The following is a 16,128-nucleotide window of genomic DNA, read 5'->3' on the forward strand; positions in this document are numbered from 1 at the left end:
CCCGTGCTCCCACGGGCTCCTCAGTTTTTTGCTTTGTGCGAAGGAGGTCAGACACGCACGCACAGCTCCACAGATTGGTCAGCAGCAGCTGCTGACCATGTCGGATGGAAGAAAAGTGGGCCCATATAGAGCCCCCAGCATGCTCCCTTCTCACCCCACTCTTGTCGGTGGTGTTGTAAGGTTGAGGTATCCATTGCGGGTACGGAGGCTGGAGCCCACATGCTGTTTTCCTTCCCCATCCCCCTCAGGGCTCTGGGTGAAGTGGGATCCTATCGGTCTCCAGGCACTGAGACCGTGCTCCATCCACAACTCCTGTGGAGCCTGCTGGATAGGAGCCGGGTATCGTTCAGGGACATGGCCCTGCTACTTGGAGGTACTCTGTATCCCTGTGGGGACAGCGCACAGCAACACTCCAGCTTTGCTGGGTGTGCTAGTGCACCGGGTTAATATGTGCCATTACACACTCAGCGTTGCTGAGTGTGTTTATGTATAGGGACTGCCGCACTGACCGCCGCGGCCATGGAAACACTGCGGCGCGGCTGGGACTTGTAGTGCGCCGGGGACTTTCACACCGGCCGCGCTTTTACGGAGGCCGCGTTTATTACTAGAGTCCCCGGCTTTTTGCGGCCTAGTTTCCTTTCCTCCCGCCCACAGCCCTGACAGGCAGGGGAAGGGCGGGACGCTGCACAGAACGAGCAGCACTGAGGGCTGGAGCATGCTTTGCATACTCCACCCCTCTCACTGTGCACAGTGCGGGCACCAGTTCCCGCTCTTTCTGGGTCACGCCCACGGCTCCCTCCTCTCCTCAGGACGCCGGCAGCCATTCCTGTCAGCTCCTCGGACGCTGCAGAGGGGGACAAAGTCTGGGAGACCCAGGCAGGGACTCTGGTGGCCTCACAACCGCTTTAGGCGGGTGGTAAGCAGCACCTGTGGTGCTAGCCCCATTGTGCAGTAGTGTAACATTATATGTTTATGGTATATATGTTTTACACTGTATGGTGCACAGTTGATTTCTGGCTATATACCCTATTGTGTTACTCAGGGAAGATAATAGCATGGCGCCCACGAAAGGCAGGGGTGCCAAAACACAGGCTTATTATGTTGCCTGCGCCGCATGTACGACCCCGCTACCGGCAGGTTCCACTGACCCTCATTGTGTGCACTGTTCGGCCCCTGTGGCACTTACTCAGCCGGAGCCTCTGCTAAGAGGGGCCAGGGGGAGCCACCTGCTAACACTGTTCAGGTGACGGGGACGGAGTTTGCAAAACTCTCTGAGACTATGGCTAAGATACTAGAAGCCTTGCAGTCCAGGCCGGTATCTCAGCACAGGGACTCTTTTGAATCTTTGTTCCCTGGCCCACCTCAGCTGGACCAACAATGTCCTCCCGGGGTATCTCATGGATCCCTGGCTGAGGGTTCTGACACAGACCCCAGCCCCAGACCGACTAAGCGAGCTCGCTTAGATTTTCCCTCGACATCATCATATTGTGCAGGGTCTCAGAGGGGGGAATCTCTGGTTGATGATGCGGAGACAGCTGATCAGGATTCTGATCCTGAGGCCGCTCTCAATCTTGATACTCCGGTCGGGGACGCCATAGTGAACGACCTTATTGCGTCCATCAATCGTATGTTGGATATTTCTCCTTCAGCTCCTCCGGTGGAGGAGTCAGCTTCTCAGCAGGAGAAATTCCGTTTCAGGTTTCCCAAGCGTACACCGAGTATGTTTCTGGACCACTCTGATTTCAGAGAGGCAGTCCAGAATCACCATGCTTGTCCAGATAAGCGTTTTTCTAAGCGCCTTAAGGATACACGTTATCCTTTTCCCCCTGACGTGGTCAAAAGTTGGGCTCAGTGTCCCAAAGTGGATCCTCCAATCTCCAGACTGGCAGCTAGATCCATACTTGCAGTGGAAGATGGGGCTTCACTCAAAGATGCCACTGACAGGCAGATGGAACTCTGGTTGAAATCCATCTATGAAGCTATCGGCGCTTCTTTTGCCCCAGCGTTCGCAGCCGTATGGGCGCTACAAGCTATCTCAGCAGGTCAAGCGCAAATTGACGCAGCCACACGCACGTCCGCGCCACAGGTGGCGTCCATAACCACTCAGACGTCGGCATTTGCGTCTTACGCTATTAATGCTGTCCTGGACTCCGCGAGCCGTACGGCGGTTGCAGCCGCCAATTCGGTGGTACTCCGCAGGGCCTTGTGGCTACGGGAATGGAAGGCAGATTCTGTTTCCAAAAAGCGCTTAACCAGTTTGCCAATTTCTGGCGACCGATTGTTTGGCGAGCGTTTGGATGAAATCATCAAACAATCCAAGGGAAAGGATACATCCTTACCCCAGCCCAAACCGAACATACCCCAACAGAGGAAGGGGCAGTCGAGGTTTCGGTCCTTTCGGGGCGCGGGCAGGTCCCAATTCTCCTCGTCCAAAAGGCCTCAGAAAGATCAAAGGAACTCTGATTCATGGCGGTCTAAGGCACGTCCTAAAAAGGCCACCGGAGGTGCCGCTACCAAAGCGGCTTCCTCATGACTTTCGGCCTCCTCACTCCGCATCTTCGGTCGGTGGCAGGCTCTCTCGCTTTTGCGACGCCTGGCTGCCACGGGTAAAAGACCATTGGGTGAGAGACATTCTGTCTCACGGTTACAAGATAGAGTTCACCTCTCGTCCCCCGACTCGATTCTTCAGGTCATCCCCGCCTCCCGAGCGAGCCGAGGCTCTTCTGCAGGCGCTGGGCACTCTGAAGGCAGAAGGAGTGGTGGTCCCTGTTCCTCTTCAGCAACAGGGCCACGGTTTTTACTCCAACTTGTTTGTGGTCCCAAAGAAGGACGGGTCTTTCCGTCCTGTCCTGGACCTGAAACTTCTCAACAAACACGTAACGACCGGGCGGTTCCGGATGGAATCCCTCCGCTCCGTCATCGCCTCAATGTCCCAAGGAGATTTCCTTGCATCGATCGATATCAAAGATGCTTATCTCCACGTACCGATTGCTCCAGAGCACCAGCGCTTCTTGCGCTTCGCCATAGAAAACGAACACCTGCAGTTCGTGGCACTGCCGTTCGGCCTGGCAACAGCCCCACGGGTTTTCACCAAGGTTATGGCTACTGTAGTAGCGGTCCTCCACTCTCAGGGTCACTCGGTGATCCCTTACTTGGACGATCTCCTGATCAAGGCACCCTCTCAAGAGGCATGCCAACACAGCCTCGACGCTACCCTGGAGACTCTCCAGAGTTTCGGGTGGATCATCAATTTTCCAAAGTCAAATCTGACACCGGCCCAATCGCTCACATACCTTGGCATGGAGTTTCATACCCTCTCAGCGATAGTGAAGCTTCCGCTGATCAAGCAGCGGTCACTACAGACAGGGGTACAATCTCTCCTTCAAGGCCAGTCACACCCCTTGAGGCGCCTCATGCACTTCCTGGGGAAGATGGTGGCAGCAATGGAGGCAGTTCCTTTCGCGCAGTTTCACCTGCGTCCTCTTCAATGGGACATCCTACGCAAATGGGACAGGAAGCCGACGTCCCTCGACAGGAACGTCTCCCTCTCTCAGGCGACCAAAGCTTCCCTTCGGTGGTGGCTTCTTCCCACTTCATTATCGAAGGGGAAATCCTTCCTACCCCCATCCTGGGAGGTGGTCACGACGGACGCGAGTCTGTCAGGGTGGGGAGCGGTTTTTCTCCACCACAGGGCTCAGGGTACGTGGACCCAGCAAGAGTCCTCGCTTCAGATCAATGTTCTGGAAATACGGGCAGTGTATCTTGCCCTGAAAGCGTTCCAGCAGTGGCTGGAAGGCAAGCAGATCAGAATTCAGTCGGACAATTCCACAGCGGTGGCATACATCAACCACCAAGGCGGCACACGCAGTCGGCAAGCCTTCCAGGAAGTCCGGCGGATTTTGATGTGGGTGGAAGCCACGGCCTCCACCATCTCTGCAGTTCACATTCCAGGCGTGGAAAACTGGGAAGCAGATTATCTCAGTCGCCAGGGCATGGACGCAGGGGAATGGTCCCTTCACCCGGACGTGTTTCAGGAGATCTGTTGCCGCTGGGGGGTGCCGGACGTCGACCTCATGGCGTCCCGGCACAACAACAAGGTACCGACGTTCATGGCACGGTCTCAAGATCCCAGAGCTCTGGCGGCAGACGCCTTAGTTCAGGATTGGTCGCAGTTTTAGCTCCCTTATGTGTTTCCTCCGCTGGCACTGTTGCCCAGAGTGTTACGCAAGATCAGGGCCGACTGCCGCCGCGTCATCCTCGTCGCTCCAGACTGGCCGAGGCGGTCGTGGTACCCGGATCTGTGGCATCTCACGGTCGGCCAACCGTGGGCACTACCAGACCGACCAGACTTGCTACCTCAAGGGCCGTTTTTCCATCTGAATTCTGCGGCCCTCAACCTGACTGTGTGGCCATTGAGTCCTGGATCCTAGCGTCTTCAGGGTTATCTCAAGACGTCATTGCCACTATGAGACAGGCTAGGAAACCAACGTCCGCCAAGATCTACCACAGGACGTGGAAAATTTTCCTGTCGTGGTGCTCTGCTCAGGGTTTTTCTCCCTGGCCTTTTGCCTTGCCCACTTTTCTGTCCTTCCTTCAATCTGGACTGGAAAAGGGTTTGTCGCTCAGCTCCCTTAAGGGACAAGTCTCAGCGCTCTCTGTGTTTTTCCAGAAGCGCCTAGCCAGACTTCCACAGGTACGCACGTTCCTGCAGGGGGTTTGTCACATCGTTCCTCCTTACAAGCGGCCGTTAGAACCCTGGGATCTGAACAGGGTGCTGCTGGTTCTTCAGAAACCACCATTCGAGCCAATGAGAGATATTTCTCTCTCACGCCTTTCGCAGAAAGTGGTTTTTCTAGTAGCAGTCACTTCACTTCGGAGAGTGTCTGAGCTAGCAGCGCTGTCATGCAAAGCCCCTTTCCTGGTTTTTCACCAGGACAAGGTGGTTCTGCGTCCGTTTCCGGAATTTCTCCCTAAGGTGGTATCCCCCTTTCATCTCAATCAGGATATCTCCTTACCTTCTTTTTGTCCTCATCCAGTTCACCAATGTGAAAAGGATTTGCACTTGTTAGATCTGGTGAGAGCACTCAGACTCTACATTTCTCGTACGGCGCCTCTGCGCCGCTCGGATGCACTCTTTGTCCTTGTCGCTGGCCAGCGTAAAGGGTCACAGGCTTCCAAATCAACCTTGGCTCGGTGGATCAAGGAGCCAATTCTTGAAGCCTACCGTTCGGCTGGGCTTCCGGTTCCCTCAGGGCTGAAGGCCCATTCTACCAGAGCCGTGGGCGCGTCCTGGGCTTTGAGGCACCAGGCTACGGCTCAGCAGGTGTGTCAGGCGGCTACCTGGTCGAGCCTGCACACTTTCACGAAACACTATCAGGTGCATACCTATGCTTCGGCGGATGCCAGCCTAGGTAGACGAGTCCTTCAGGCGGCGGTTGCCCACCTGTAGGAAGAGGCCGTTTTACTGTTCTCTTACGAGGTATTATTTTACCCACCCAGGGACTGCTTTTGGACGTCCCAATTGTCTGGGTCTCCCAATGGAGCGACAAAGAAGAAGGGAATTTTGTTTACTTACCGTAAATTCCTTTTCTTCTAGCTCCAATTGGGAGACCCAGCGCCCGCCCCTGTTTTTTTGTGTACACATGTTGTTCATGTTGAATGGTTTCAGTTCTCCGATATTCCTTCGGATTGAAGTTACTTTAAACCAGTTTATAATTCTTTTTCCTCCTTCTTGCTTTTGCACCAAAACTGAGGAGCCCGTGGGAGCACGGGGGGTGTATAGGCAGAAGGGGAGGGGCTTAACACTTTTAAGTGTAATACTTTGTGCGGCCTCCGTAGACATAGCCTATACACCCAATTGTCTGGGTCTCCCAATTGGAGCTAGAAGAAAAGGAATTTACGGTAAGTAAACAAAATTCCCTTCTTTCTAGCTAATGTGGCGCATGCTGCTTGTCTAGGTAATGCGGCACGTGCTCCTTTTCTAGGTAATGCAGCACATGCTTCTCGTCTAGATAATGTGGCACGTGCTCCTTGTCTAGGTAACTATAAAATGCATACAGCTGCACACTGAAAAGCCATAAATTTGTAAGGGAAAATATGGTACTGCATTACTGCAAAAGAGAGATATTTAGTTTATGTATTGGCCAATGCATGTAAACTCGGAAACCAATGGCAAGGTAAACTCTGTAATCTGGGAACCTAACTTAAATGCCACTATCTAGGTTAAAAACATCCGTGTCTGGGCAAAATGCCACTATTTGGACTACAAACCTCCATGTATGGGCAGCTAGGCTCCTGCTATAAAGATTATGAACACAGCCAGGTCTTAGGGCGGAGTGTTCAGTCATAAAGACTCACTACAAATATCCAAAAAACTGACCCGCACATCCAACAAATGTGAACAGGTGCTAGCTGAAAAAACATAGTAACCATAAAATGCATACAGGTGCACACTGAAAAGCCAAAAATGTATAAGGGAAAATATGGTACTGCATTACTTCAAAATATATGTAGTTTATGTATTGGCCAATGCATGTAAGCCCGGAAACCAACAGCAAGGTAATCTCTGTAATCCGGGAACCTAACTTAAATGCCACTATCTAGGTTTAAAACATCCGTGTCTGGGCAAAATACACGTGCTCCTTGTCTAGGTAATGCGGCGCGTGCTCCTTGTCTAGGTAATGCGGTGCGTGTTCCTTGTCTAGGTAATGCGGCATGTGCTCCTTGTCTAGGTAATGCGGCATGTGCTCCTTGTCTAGGTAATGCGGCATGTGCTCCTTGTCTAGGTAATGCAGCACATGCTTCTTGTCTAGGTAATGCGGCATGTGCTCCTTGTCTAGGTAATGCAGCACATGCTTCTTGTCTAGGTAATGCGGCGCATGCTCCTTGTCTAGATAATGCGGCACGTGTTCCTTGTCTAGGTAATGCGGCATGTGCTCCTTGTCTAGGTAATGTGGCATGTGCTCCTTGTCTAGGTAATGCAGCACATGCTCCTTGTCTAGGTAATGCAGCACATGCTCCTTGTCTAGATAATGCGGCAGGTGTTCCTTGGCTAGGTAATGCAGCACATGCTCCTTGTCTAGATAATGCGGCATGTGCTCCTTGTCTAGGTAATGCAGCACATGCTCCTTGTCTAGGTAATGCAGCACATGCTCCTTGTCTAGGTAATGCAGCACATGCTCCTTGTCTAGGTAATGCAGCACATGCTCCTTGTCTAGGTAATGCGGCACGTGCTCCTTTTCTAGGTAATGCGGCACGTGCTCCTTGTCTAGGTAATGCGGCACGTGCTCCTTGTCTAGGTAATGCAGCACATGCTCCTTGTCTAGGTAATACAGCACATGCTCCTTCTCTAGGTAATGCAGCACATGCTCCTTGTCTAGGTAATGCGGCACGTGCTCCTTGTCTAGGTAATGCAGCACGTGCTCCTTGTCTAGGTAATGCAGCACGTGCTCCTTGTCTAGGTAATGCAGCACATGCTCCTTGTCTAGGTAATGCGGCATGTGCTCCTTGTCTAGGTAATGCAGCACGTGCTCCTTGTCTAGGTAATGCAGCACGTGCTCCTTGTCTAGGTAATGCAGCACATGCTCCTTGTCTAGATAATGCGGCAGGTGTTCCTTGGCTAGGTAATGCAGCACATGCTCCTTGTCTAGATAATGCGGCACGTGCTCCTTGTCTAGGTAATGCGGCACGTGCTCCTTGTCTAGGTAATGCGGCATGTGCTCCTTGTCTAGGTAATGCGGCATGTGCTCCTTGTCTAGGTAATGCGGCACGTGCTCCTTGTCTAGGTAATGCGGCACGTGCTCCTTGTCTAGGTAATGCGGCACGTGCTCCTTGTCTAGGTAATGCGGCACGTGCTCCTTGTCTAGGTAATGCGGCACGTGCTCCTTGTCTAGGTAATGCAGCACGTGCTCCTTCTCTAGGTAATGCGGCACGTGCTCCTTGTCTAGGTAATGCAGCACATGCTCCTTGTCTAGGTAATGCGGCATGTGCTCCTTGTCTAGGTAATGCGGCACGTGCTCCTTGTCTAGGTAATGCGGCACGTGCTCCTTGTCTAGGTAATGCGGCACGTGCTCCTTGTCTAGGTAATGCGGCACGTGCTCCTTGTCTAGGTAATGCGGCACGTGCTCCTTGTCTAGGTAATGCGGCACGTGCTCCTTGTCTAGGTAATGCGGCACGTGCTCCTTGTCTAGGTAATGCGGCACGTGCTCCTTGTCTAGGTAATGCGGCACGTGCTCCTTGTCTAGGTAATGCGGCACGTGCTCCTTGTCTAGGTAATGCGGCACGTGCTCCTTGTCTAGGTAATGCGGCACGTGCTCCTTGTCTAGGTAATGCGGCACGTGCTCCTTGTCTAGGTAATGCGGCACGTGCTCCTTCTCTAGGTAATGCGGCACGTGCTCCTTGTCTAAATAAAGCAGTGTGCGCTCTTTGCCTAGGTAAAGCGCCACACGCTTTTTGACTGCAGAGGTGGCCAATAACCTTTGCAATGTGTAGTAAACAGTAGAATTAAGAAGCTTTTAGTTCTTGAGAACAGAGAATTTTTAATAAAAGATCATTTCCAAAATTGCTTGGTTTTTTTCAATAACGTGTCTATTTTACCCATTCATGAAGATAAGAGAACTTCTTTAATGTAAGAAGTAATACATTGCAAACAATGTCATTCACATGCCTTATATTAATCAGTAAATAATATATGGTTTTGGCCATGTTCTTATGCAGTGCTCCATGGCTTCGGGGCGAAGATCGTCTGACAATATCAAACAATTTGGAAGAAATTTACCTGTAAGTTATGATAATTTTAGTTATTTTCTAAAAATTAAGAGTCCCAGCTGTATTGTATGGCATTTAATGTTGCAAAGTTCCATTAGTTTAGCATCCATACGATGTTGAATTCTTGGACTTCTGCATACAATCTACTACAGCAATGCTCAATAAAATCTAGAATTCTGCTGTTTAGTTTATAATGACCGAATCCTGCAGTCTTCTTGGCCCTTCCACTTCCGTCATTGCTGGACTAGTGATGATTCTTGGTCCTATGAACTGTTTTTTTTTACTTACAGAACAGTTCTTAAAGGGAACGTGTCGCCAGTTGTTCAGCGTATAATGCGGGCTTTACACGTTACAATCTATCGTGCAATTGCACGAGCGATCGTACCCGCCCCCGTCGTTTGTGCGTAACGGGCAAATCGCTGCATGTGTCGCACAAAGTCGTTAAACCGCCGTCACAGGTACTTACCTGCTGAGCGACCTCGCTGTGGGCAGCGAACATACACTTCCTGAAGGGGAAGGGACGTTCGGCGTCACAGCGACGTCACACAGCCGTTGGCCAATAGAAGCAGAGGGGCGGAGATGAGCGGCACGTAAACATCCCGCCCACCTCCTTCCTTCCGCATTGCCGGCGGGTGCCGCGGGACGCTGGTAAGCTGTGTTCATCGTCCCTGGGGTGTCACACGGAGCAATGTGTGCTACCCTGGGTACGATGAACAACCGGCGCCATGTTAAATAAACAATTTTTTAAAACTTAGCGACGAGTACACGACTCACGATTTGAGAGCGATTCTGCTTCGCTCGGAGGTGTCACACGAGACGACGTCGTGAACGATGCCGGATGTGCGTCACGAAAACCGTGACCCCGACGATGCATCGCACGATAGCTCGTCTCGTGTAAAGCCCGCATAAGCTGCGGCCACCACCGTTATGCTGTATATAAGAGCCCAGGCCACTGTGTAAAACATAAAAAACCCTTTATAATACTCACCTAACGGTCGCGCTGTGGTGGATTCTAGTCAGTTGGGTGTCCCTGTTCTCCGGTGCCGGCGCTTCCTCTTTCGGCCACCTTCGTCCTCCTTCTGAAGCCTGTGTGCATTACGCGTCTACGTCATACACACTCGCCGGTCCCGAACAGGGGCACTACAATGATTTGATCTGCCCTGCTCAGGGCAGATCAAAGTGTGCTTGCCCAGGACCTCAATACCAGCGAGTGTGCATGACATAGACGCGTCATGCACCCTGCCTACAAAAGAAGGACGACCAAGATGGCCGAAAGAGGCGGCGCCGGCATCGGACAACGGAGATGCCCATCTGACTAGAATCCACCACAGTGCGACCATTAGGTGAGTATATAAAGTGGTGTTTATGTTTTACGCAGCAGCCTGGGCTCTTATATACAGCATGTTAGAATGCTGAATATAAGAGCCCAGTGGTGGTGGCCGCCGTTTATACGCCGACAAACTAGTGACAGGTTCCCTTTAAATTCAGGTTTCTGTTTCACCTCTTGTTTTCACTGGCCATGTTAAATATATCTGGAAAGTACTGGCAAATAATGAAATTCCTTTAATCTGACATTTGATAATCTAGAAAATTCTGATAATCAAGCAAATGCTTTAGTAACATTACTAGAAAATATTTGGAATTTCTCAAATTCCAAATATACAAGACTAAACAGAGATTAGTTATATCTTATCCGTAATGATTTTTAGAGCATTGTAAAAGAAACAGAATATGTGTGTATATATTCACTTTATTATAATTTTTTCAAAAACCTTTTTGCTATTGTAGGCAAAATCTTGGTGAGAACTTTCTTTACCAATGGGTGGAAAAGATCAGAGAGTTTCTGGAGGAGAAATCTAAAACCTCAGTTCAAGGTAAGTAATACAGATAACGAGGTTTCGGTCCTTTCGGGGTGCGGGCAGAGCACAATTCTCCTCGTCCAAAAGGCCTCAGAAGGATCAGAGGAACTCCGATTCATGGCGGTCTAAGTCACGCCCTAAAAAGACCGCCGGAGGTGCCGCTACCAAGGCGGCTTCCTCATGACTTACGGCCGACTCACACCGCATCCTCGGTCGGTGGCAGGCTCTCCCTCTTCTGCGACACCTGGCTGCCACAGGTAAAAGACCGATGGGTGAGAGACATTCTGTCTCACGGTTACAGGATAGAGTTCAGCTCTCGTCCTCCGACTCGATTCTTCAGAACATCTCCGCCTCCCGAGCGAGCCGATGCTCTTCGGCAGGCGTTGGACACTCTGAAAGTAGAAGGAGTGGTGATCCCTGTTCCTCTTCAGCAACAGGGTCACGGTTTTTACCCCAACCTGTTTGTGGTTCCAAAGAAGGACGGGTCTTTCCGTCCTGTCCTGGACCTAAAACTGCTCAACAAACACGTAAAGACCAGGCGGTTCCGGATGGAATCCCTCCGCTCCGTCATCGCCTCAATGTCCCAAGGAGATTTCCTTGCATCGATCGATATCAAAGATGCTTATCTTCATGTTCCAATTGCTCCAGAGCATCAGCGCTTCCTGCGCTTCGCCATAGGAGACGAACACCTCCAGTTCGTGGCACTGCCGTTCGGCCTGGCGACAGCCCCCCGGGTTTTCACCAAGGTCATGGCTACAGTAGTCGCGGTCCTCCACTGCCAGGGTCACTCGGTGATCCCTTACTTAGACGATCTGCTGGTCAAGGCTCCCTCCCAAGAGGCATGCCAGCACAGCCTCAACGCTACTCTGGAGACTCTCCAGAGTTTCGGGTGGATCATCAATTTTCCAAAGTCAAATCTGACACCGGCCCAATCGCTGACATATCTTGGCATGGAGTTTCATACCCTCTCAGCGATAGTGAAGCTTCCGCTGAACAAGCAGCGTTCACTACAGACGGGGGTGCAATCTCTCCTTCAAGGTCAGTCACACCCCTTGAGGCGCCTCATGCACTTCCTGGGGAAGATGGTGGCAGCAATGGAGGCAGTCCCGTTCGCGCAGTTTCACCTGCGTCCTCTTCAATGGGACATCCTACGCAAATGGGACAGGAAACCGACGTCCCTCGACAGGAACGTCTCCCTCTCTCAGGCAACCAAAGCTTTCCTTCGGTGGTGGCTTCTTCCCACTTCATTATCGAAGGAGAAATCCTTCCTACCCCCATCCTGGGCGGTGGTCACGACGGACGCGAGTCTGTCAGGGTGGGGAGCAGTTTTTCTCCACCACAGGGCTCAGGGTACGTGGACTCAGCAAGAGTCCTCGCTTCAGATCAATGTTCTGGAGATCAGGGCAGTGTATCTGGCCCTAAAAGCGTTCCAGCAGTGGCTGGAAGGCAAGCAGATCCGAATTCAGTCGGACAACTCCACAGCGGTGGCATACATCAACCACCAAGGCGGGACACGCAGTCGGCAAGCCTTCCAGGAAGTCCGGCGGATTCTACTGTGGGTGGAAGCCACAGCCTCCACCATATCCGCAGTTCACATCCCAGGCGTAGAAAACTGGGAAGCAGACTTCCTCAGTCGCCAGGGCATGGACGCTGGGGAATGGTCCCTGCACCCGGACGTGTTTCAGGAGATATGTTGCCGCTGGGGCATGCCGGACGTCGACCTAATGGCGTCCCGGCACAACAACAAGGTACCGACGTTCATGGTACGGTCTCAAGATCCCAGAGCTATGGCGGCAGACGCCTTAGTTCAGGATTGGTCGCAGTTTCAGCTCCCTTATGTGTTTCCTCCGTTAGCACTGTTGCCCAGAGTGTTACGCAAGATCAGGGCCGACTGCCGCCGCGTCATCCTCGTCGCCCCAGACTGGCCGAGGCGGTCGTGGTACCCGGATCTGTGGCATCTCACGGTCGGCCAACCGTGGGCACTACCAGACCGACCAGACTTGCTGTCTCAAGGGCCGTTTTTCCATCTGAATTCTGCGGCCCTCAACCTGACTGTGTGGCCATTGAGTCCTGGATCCTAGCGTCGTCAGGATTATCTCAAGAGGTCATTGCCACTATGAGACAGGCTAGGAAACCAACGTCCGCCAAGATCTACCACAGGACGTGGAAAATTTTCCTGTCGTGGTGCTCTGCTCAGGGTTTTTCTCCCTGGCCTTTTGCCTTGCCCACTTTTCTGTCCTTCCTTCAATCTGGTCTGGAAAAGGGTTTTTCTTTGTCGCTCCTAATTGGGAGACCCAGACAATTGGGTGTATAGCTACTGCCTCCGGAGGCCACACAAAGTATTACACTTAAAAGTGTAAGGCCCCTCCCCTTCTGGCTATACACCCCCCCGTGGGATCACGGGCTCCCCAGTTTTATGCTTTGTGCGAAGGAGGTCAGACATGCACGCATAGCTCCACTGTTTAGTCAGCAGCAGCTGCTGACTATGTCGGATGGAAGAAAAGAGGGCCCATACGGGGCCCCCCAGCATGCTCCCTTCTCACCCCACTTGCGGTCGGCGGTGTTTAAGGTTGAGGTACCCATTGCGGGTACGGAGGCTGGAGCCCACATGCTGATTCCTTCCCCATCCCCATTAGGGCTCTGGGTGAAGTGGGACTTGACCGGTCTCCGGGCACTGAGACCGTGCTCCATCCACAGCCCCTGGAGGATCTGCTGGATACGGAGCGGAGTTTCCTCAGGGACAGGACCCTGCTTCATTAAGGTACTCCGTGTCCCCGTGCTTACCGCACGCACACTGCAGCATTGCTGGGTGTGTTAGTGCGCCGGGGTAAACAGCGCTGCTGCGCTTGTGCCGTTACTCACTACAGCTCTGCTGAGTGAGGAGACTTAGTACGATCGGCCGATCCGGCCGCGGGGGTCAGTTTTTACTGCGTCGCGGCTGGGATTTGTGGTGCGCCGGGGACTTCCGCGCTGGCCGTGCATATATGACGGCCGCGCTAGATTACTACAGTCCCCGGCTTTTGCGGCCTAGTTCGTATCGTTCCCGCCCCCAGACCTGCCAGTCAGGAGGAGGGCGGGACGCTGTACAGACCAGCAGCGCTAAGAGCTGGAGTCTGTTTTACATACTCCAGCCCTCACACTAGGCACAGTGGGACGCAGTTTCCCGCACTTTTGTTTGTGGCACGCCCACGGTCCGCCCCTCTTCACAGGACGCCGGCAGCCATTCCTGCCTGCACGCTGAGCTGCAGAGGGGAGGCTGGGAGACCCAGACAAGGGATTCTACGACCTCACACCCGCTTTTCAGCGGGCGGTAAGCAGCCCTCAAGGGCTCTCCCACACTTGTGCCATAGTGTACTTTGTATTTTGTGCTGGCAATACTTTACACTGTACGGTCGCTGGTGATTTTCTGCTATATACCCTCCTTAGATTTCTCAAGGAGACAACAGCATGTCGTCCGCAAAAAGCAAAAGTGCCAAGGCACGGACTTTATGTGCTGCCTGTACCGCATGTGGGGCTGCTCTACCGGCAGGTTCCACTGACCCCCATTGTGTGCAGTGCTCGGCCCCTGTGGCAATTGCTCAGCCGGGGCCGCTGCTAGAGGTGACCCAGGGAGAACCACCTGTGAATGCTGTCCAGGTGACAGGGACGGAGTTTGCAGCTTTTGCTGACAGATTGTCTATGACTATGTCTAAAATTCTTGAAACATTGCAGTCTAGACCAGTGACTCAGACCATGGGCACTGTTGGTACATTTCCCCCTGGTCCCCCTCAGCTGGAACACTTCCTAGCTCCGGGGGTGTCACATGCACCCCAGGGTGACGGCTCTGACTCGGACGACAGTCCCAGACAACCTAAGCGGGCTCGCTATGAGCGACCCTCAACTTCATCACACTGGTCAGGGTCCCAGCGGGACGACTCTCTGTGTGATGAGGCGGATGTAACTGATCAGGATTCTGATACTGGGGCCGCTCTCAATCTAGATACCCCGGATGGTGACGCCATAGTGAATGATCTTATAGCGTCCATCAATAAGATGTTAGATATTTCTCCACAAGCTCCTCCTGCGGAGGAGGCAGCTTCACAGCAGGAGAAATTCCATTTCAGGTATCCCAAGCGTAAATTAAGCACTTTTCTGGACCACTCTGACTTTAGAGACGCAATCCAGAAACACCACGCTTATCCAGATAAGCGTTTCTCCAAACGGCTTAAAGATACGCGCTATCCTTTTCCCCCTGACGTGGTCAAGGGCTGGACACAGTATCCCAAGGTGCACCCTCCAATCTCCAGGCTTGCAGCCAGATCTCTAGTTGCAGTGGAAGATGGGGCGGCACTTAAAGATGCCACTGACAGACAGATGGAGCTCTGGTTAAAATCCATCTATGAAGCTATTGGAGCATCGTTGGCGCCAGCATTCGCAGCCGTATGGGCACTCCAAGCTATTTCAGCTGGCCTTACACAGGTCGACACGGTCACACGTACATCTGCTCCGCAGGTGGCACCATTGACCTCTCAAATGTCTGCATTCGCGTCTTACGCGATTAATGCTGTCCTAGACTCTACGAGCCGTACGGCGGTGGCGTCAGCCAACTCCGTGGTTTTACGCAGAGCCCTGTGGTTGAGAGAATGGAAGGCAGATTCTTCTTCCAAGAAGTGCTTAACCAGTTTGCCTTTTTCTCGTGACCGATTGTTTGGTGAGCGTTTGGATGAAATCATTAAACACTCCAAGGGTAAGGATTCAGCCTTACCGCAACCCAGACAAAACAAACCCCAACAGAGGAGGGGACAGTCTGGTTTTCGGTCCTTTCGAGGCTCAGGCAGGTCCCAATTCTACTCGTCCAAAAGGACTCAAAAGGATCAGAGGAGCTCAGATTCTTGGCGGACTCAATCACGCCCAAAAAAGCCAGCCGGAAGAACCGTTACCAAGACGGCTTCCTCATGACTTTCAGTCTCCTCTCTCCGCATCCTCGGTCGGTGGCAGGCTCTCCCGCTTTGGCGACATTTGGCTGTCACAGGTCAAAGACCGTTGGGTGAGAGACATTCTGTTCCACGGGTACAGGATAGAGTTCAGCTCTCGTCCTCCAACTCGTTTCTTCAGAACTTCTCCACCGCCCGACCGAGCCGATGCTCTGCTGCAAGCGGTGTCCGCTCTAAAGGCGGAAGGAGTGGTGACTTCCGTTCCTCTTCAGGAACAAGGCCACGGTTTTTACTCCAATTTGTTTGTGGTGCCAAAGAAAGACGGGTCGTTCCGTCCCGTCCTGGATCTAAAGCTGCTCAACAAACACGTAAAAACCAGGAGGTTCCGGATGGAATCTCTCCTCTCCGTTATCGCCTCAATGTCTCAAGGAGATTTCCTAGCATCAATAGACATCAAGGATGCTTATCTCAACGTGCCGATTGCACCAGAGCATCAGCGTTTTCTACGCTTCGTTATAGGAAGCGAACACCTGCAGTTCGTAGCTCTACCTTTCGGGCTGGCGACAGCCCCTCGGGTCTTCACCAAGGTC

General features: G+C 52.5%; 2 protein-coding genes across 2 annotated transcripts in view; one reads left to right on the forward strand and one right to left on the reverse strand.

Moving 5' to 3' along the window:
- Window positions 1-16,128, reverse strand: part of OSBPL1A (oxysterol binding protein like 1A) — a 316,689-nt gene that overhangs the window by 259,611 nt on the left and 40,950 nt on the right. The window lies entirely within an intron of this gene.
- Window positions 1-16,128, forward strand: part of IMPACT (impact RWD domain protein) — an 88,963-nt gene that overhangs the window by 7,276 nt on the left and 65,559 nt on the right. The window contains exons 4-5 of the mRNA XM_075353348.1: window positions 8,716-8,778; window positions 10,555-10,640. Coding sequence (XP_075209463.1) covers window positions 8,716-8,778; window positions 10,555-10,640 — 149 coding nt within the window. The remainder of the gene's footprint in view (window positions 1-8,715; window positions 8,779-10,554; window positions 10,641-16,128) is intronic.

This window comes from Anomaloglossus baeobatrachus, chromosome 6 (genome assembly GCF_048569485.1).
Source record: "Anomaloglossus baeobatrachus isolate aAnoBae1 chromosome 6, aAnoBae1.hap1, whole genome shotgun sequence".
Classification (NCBI taxonomy): domain Eukaryota; kingdom Metazoa; phylum Chordata; class Amphibia; order Anura; family Aromobatidae; genus Anomaloglossus; species Anomaloglossus baeobatrachus.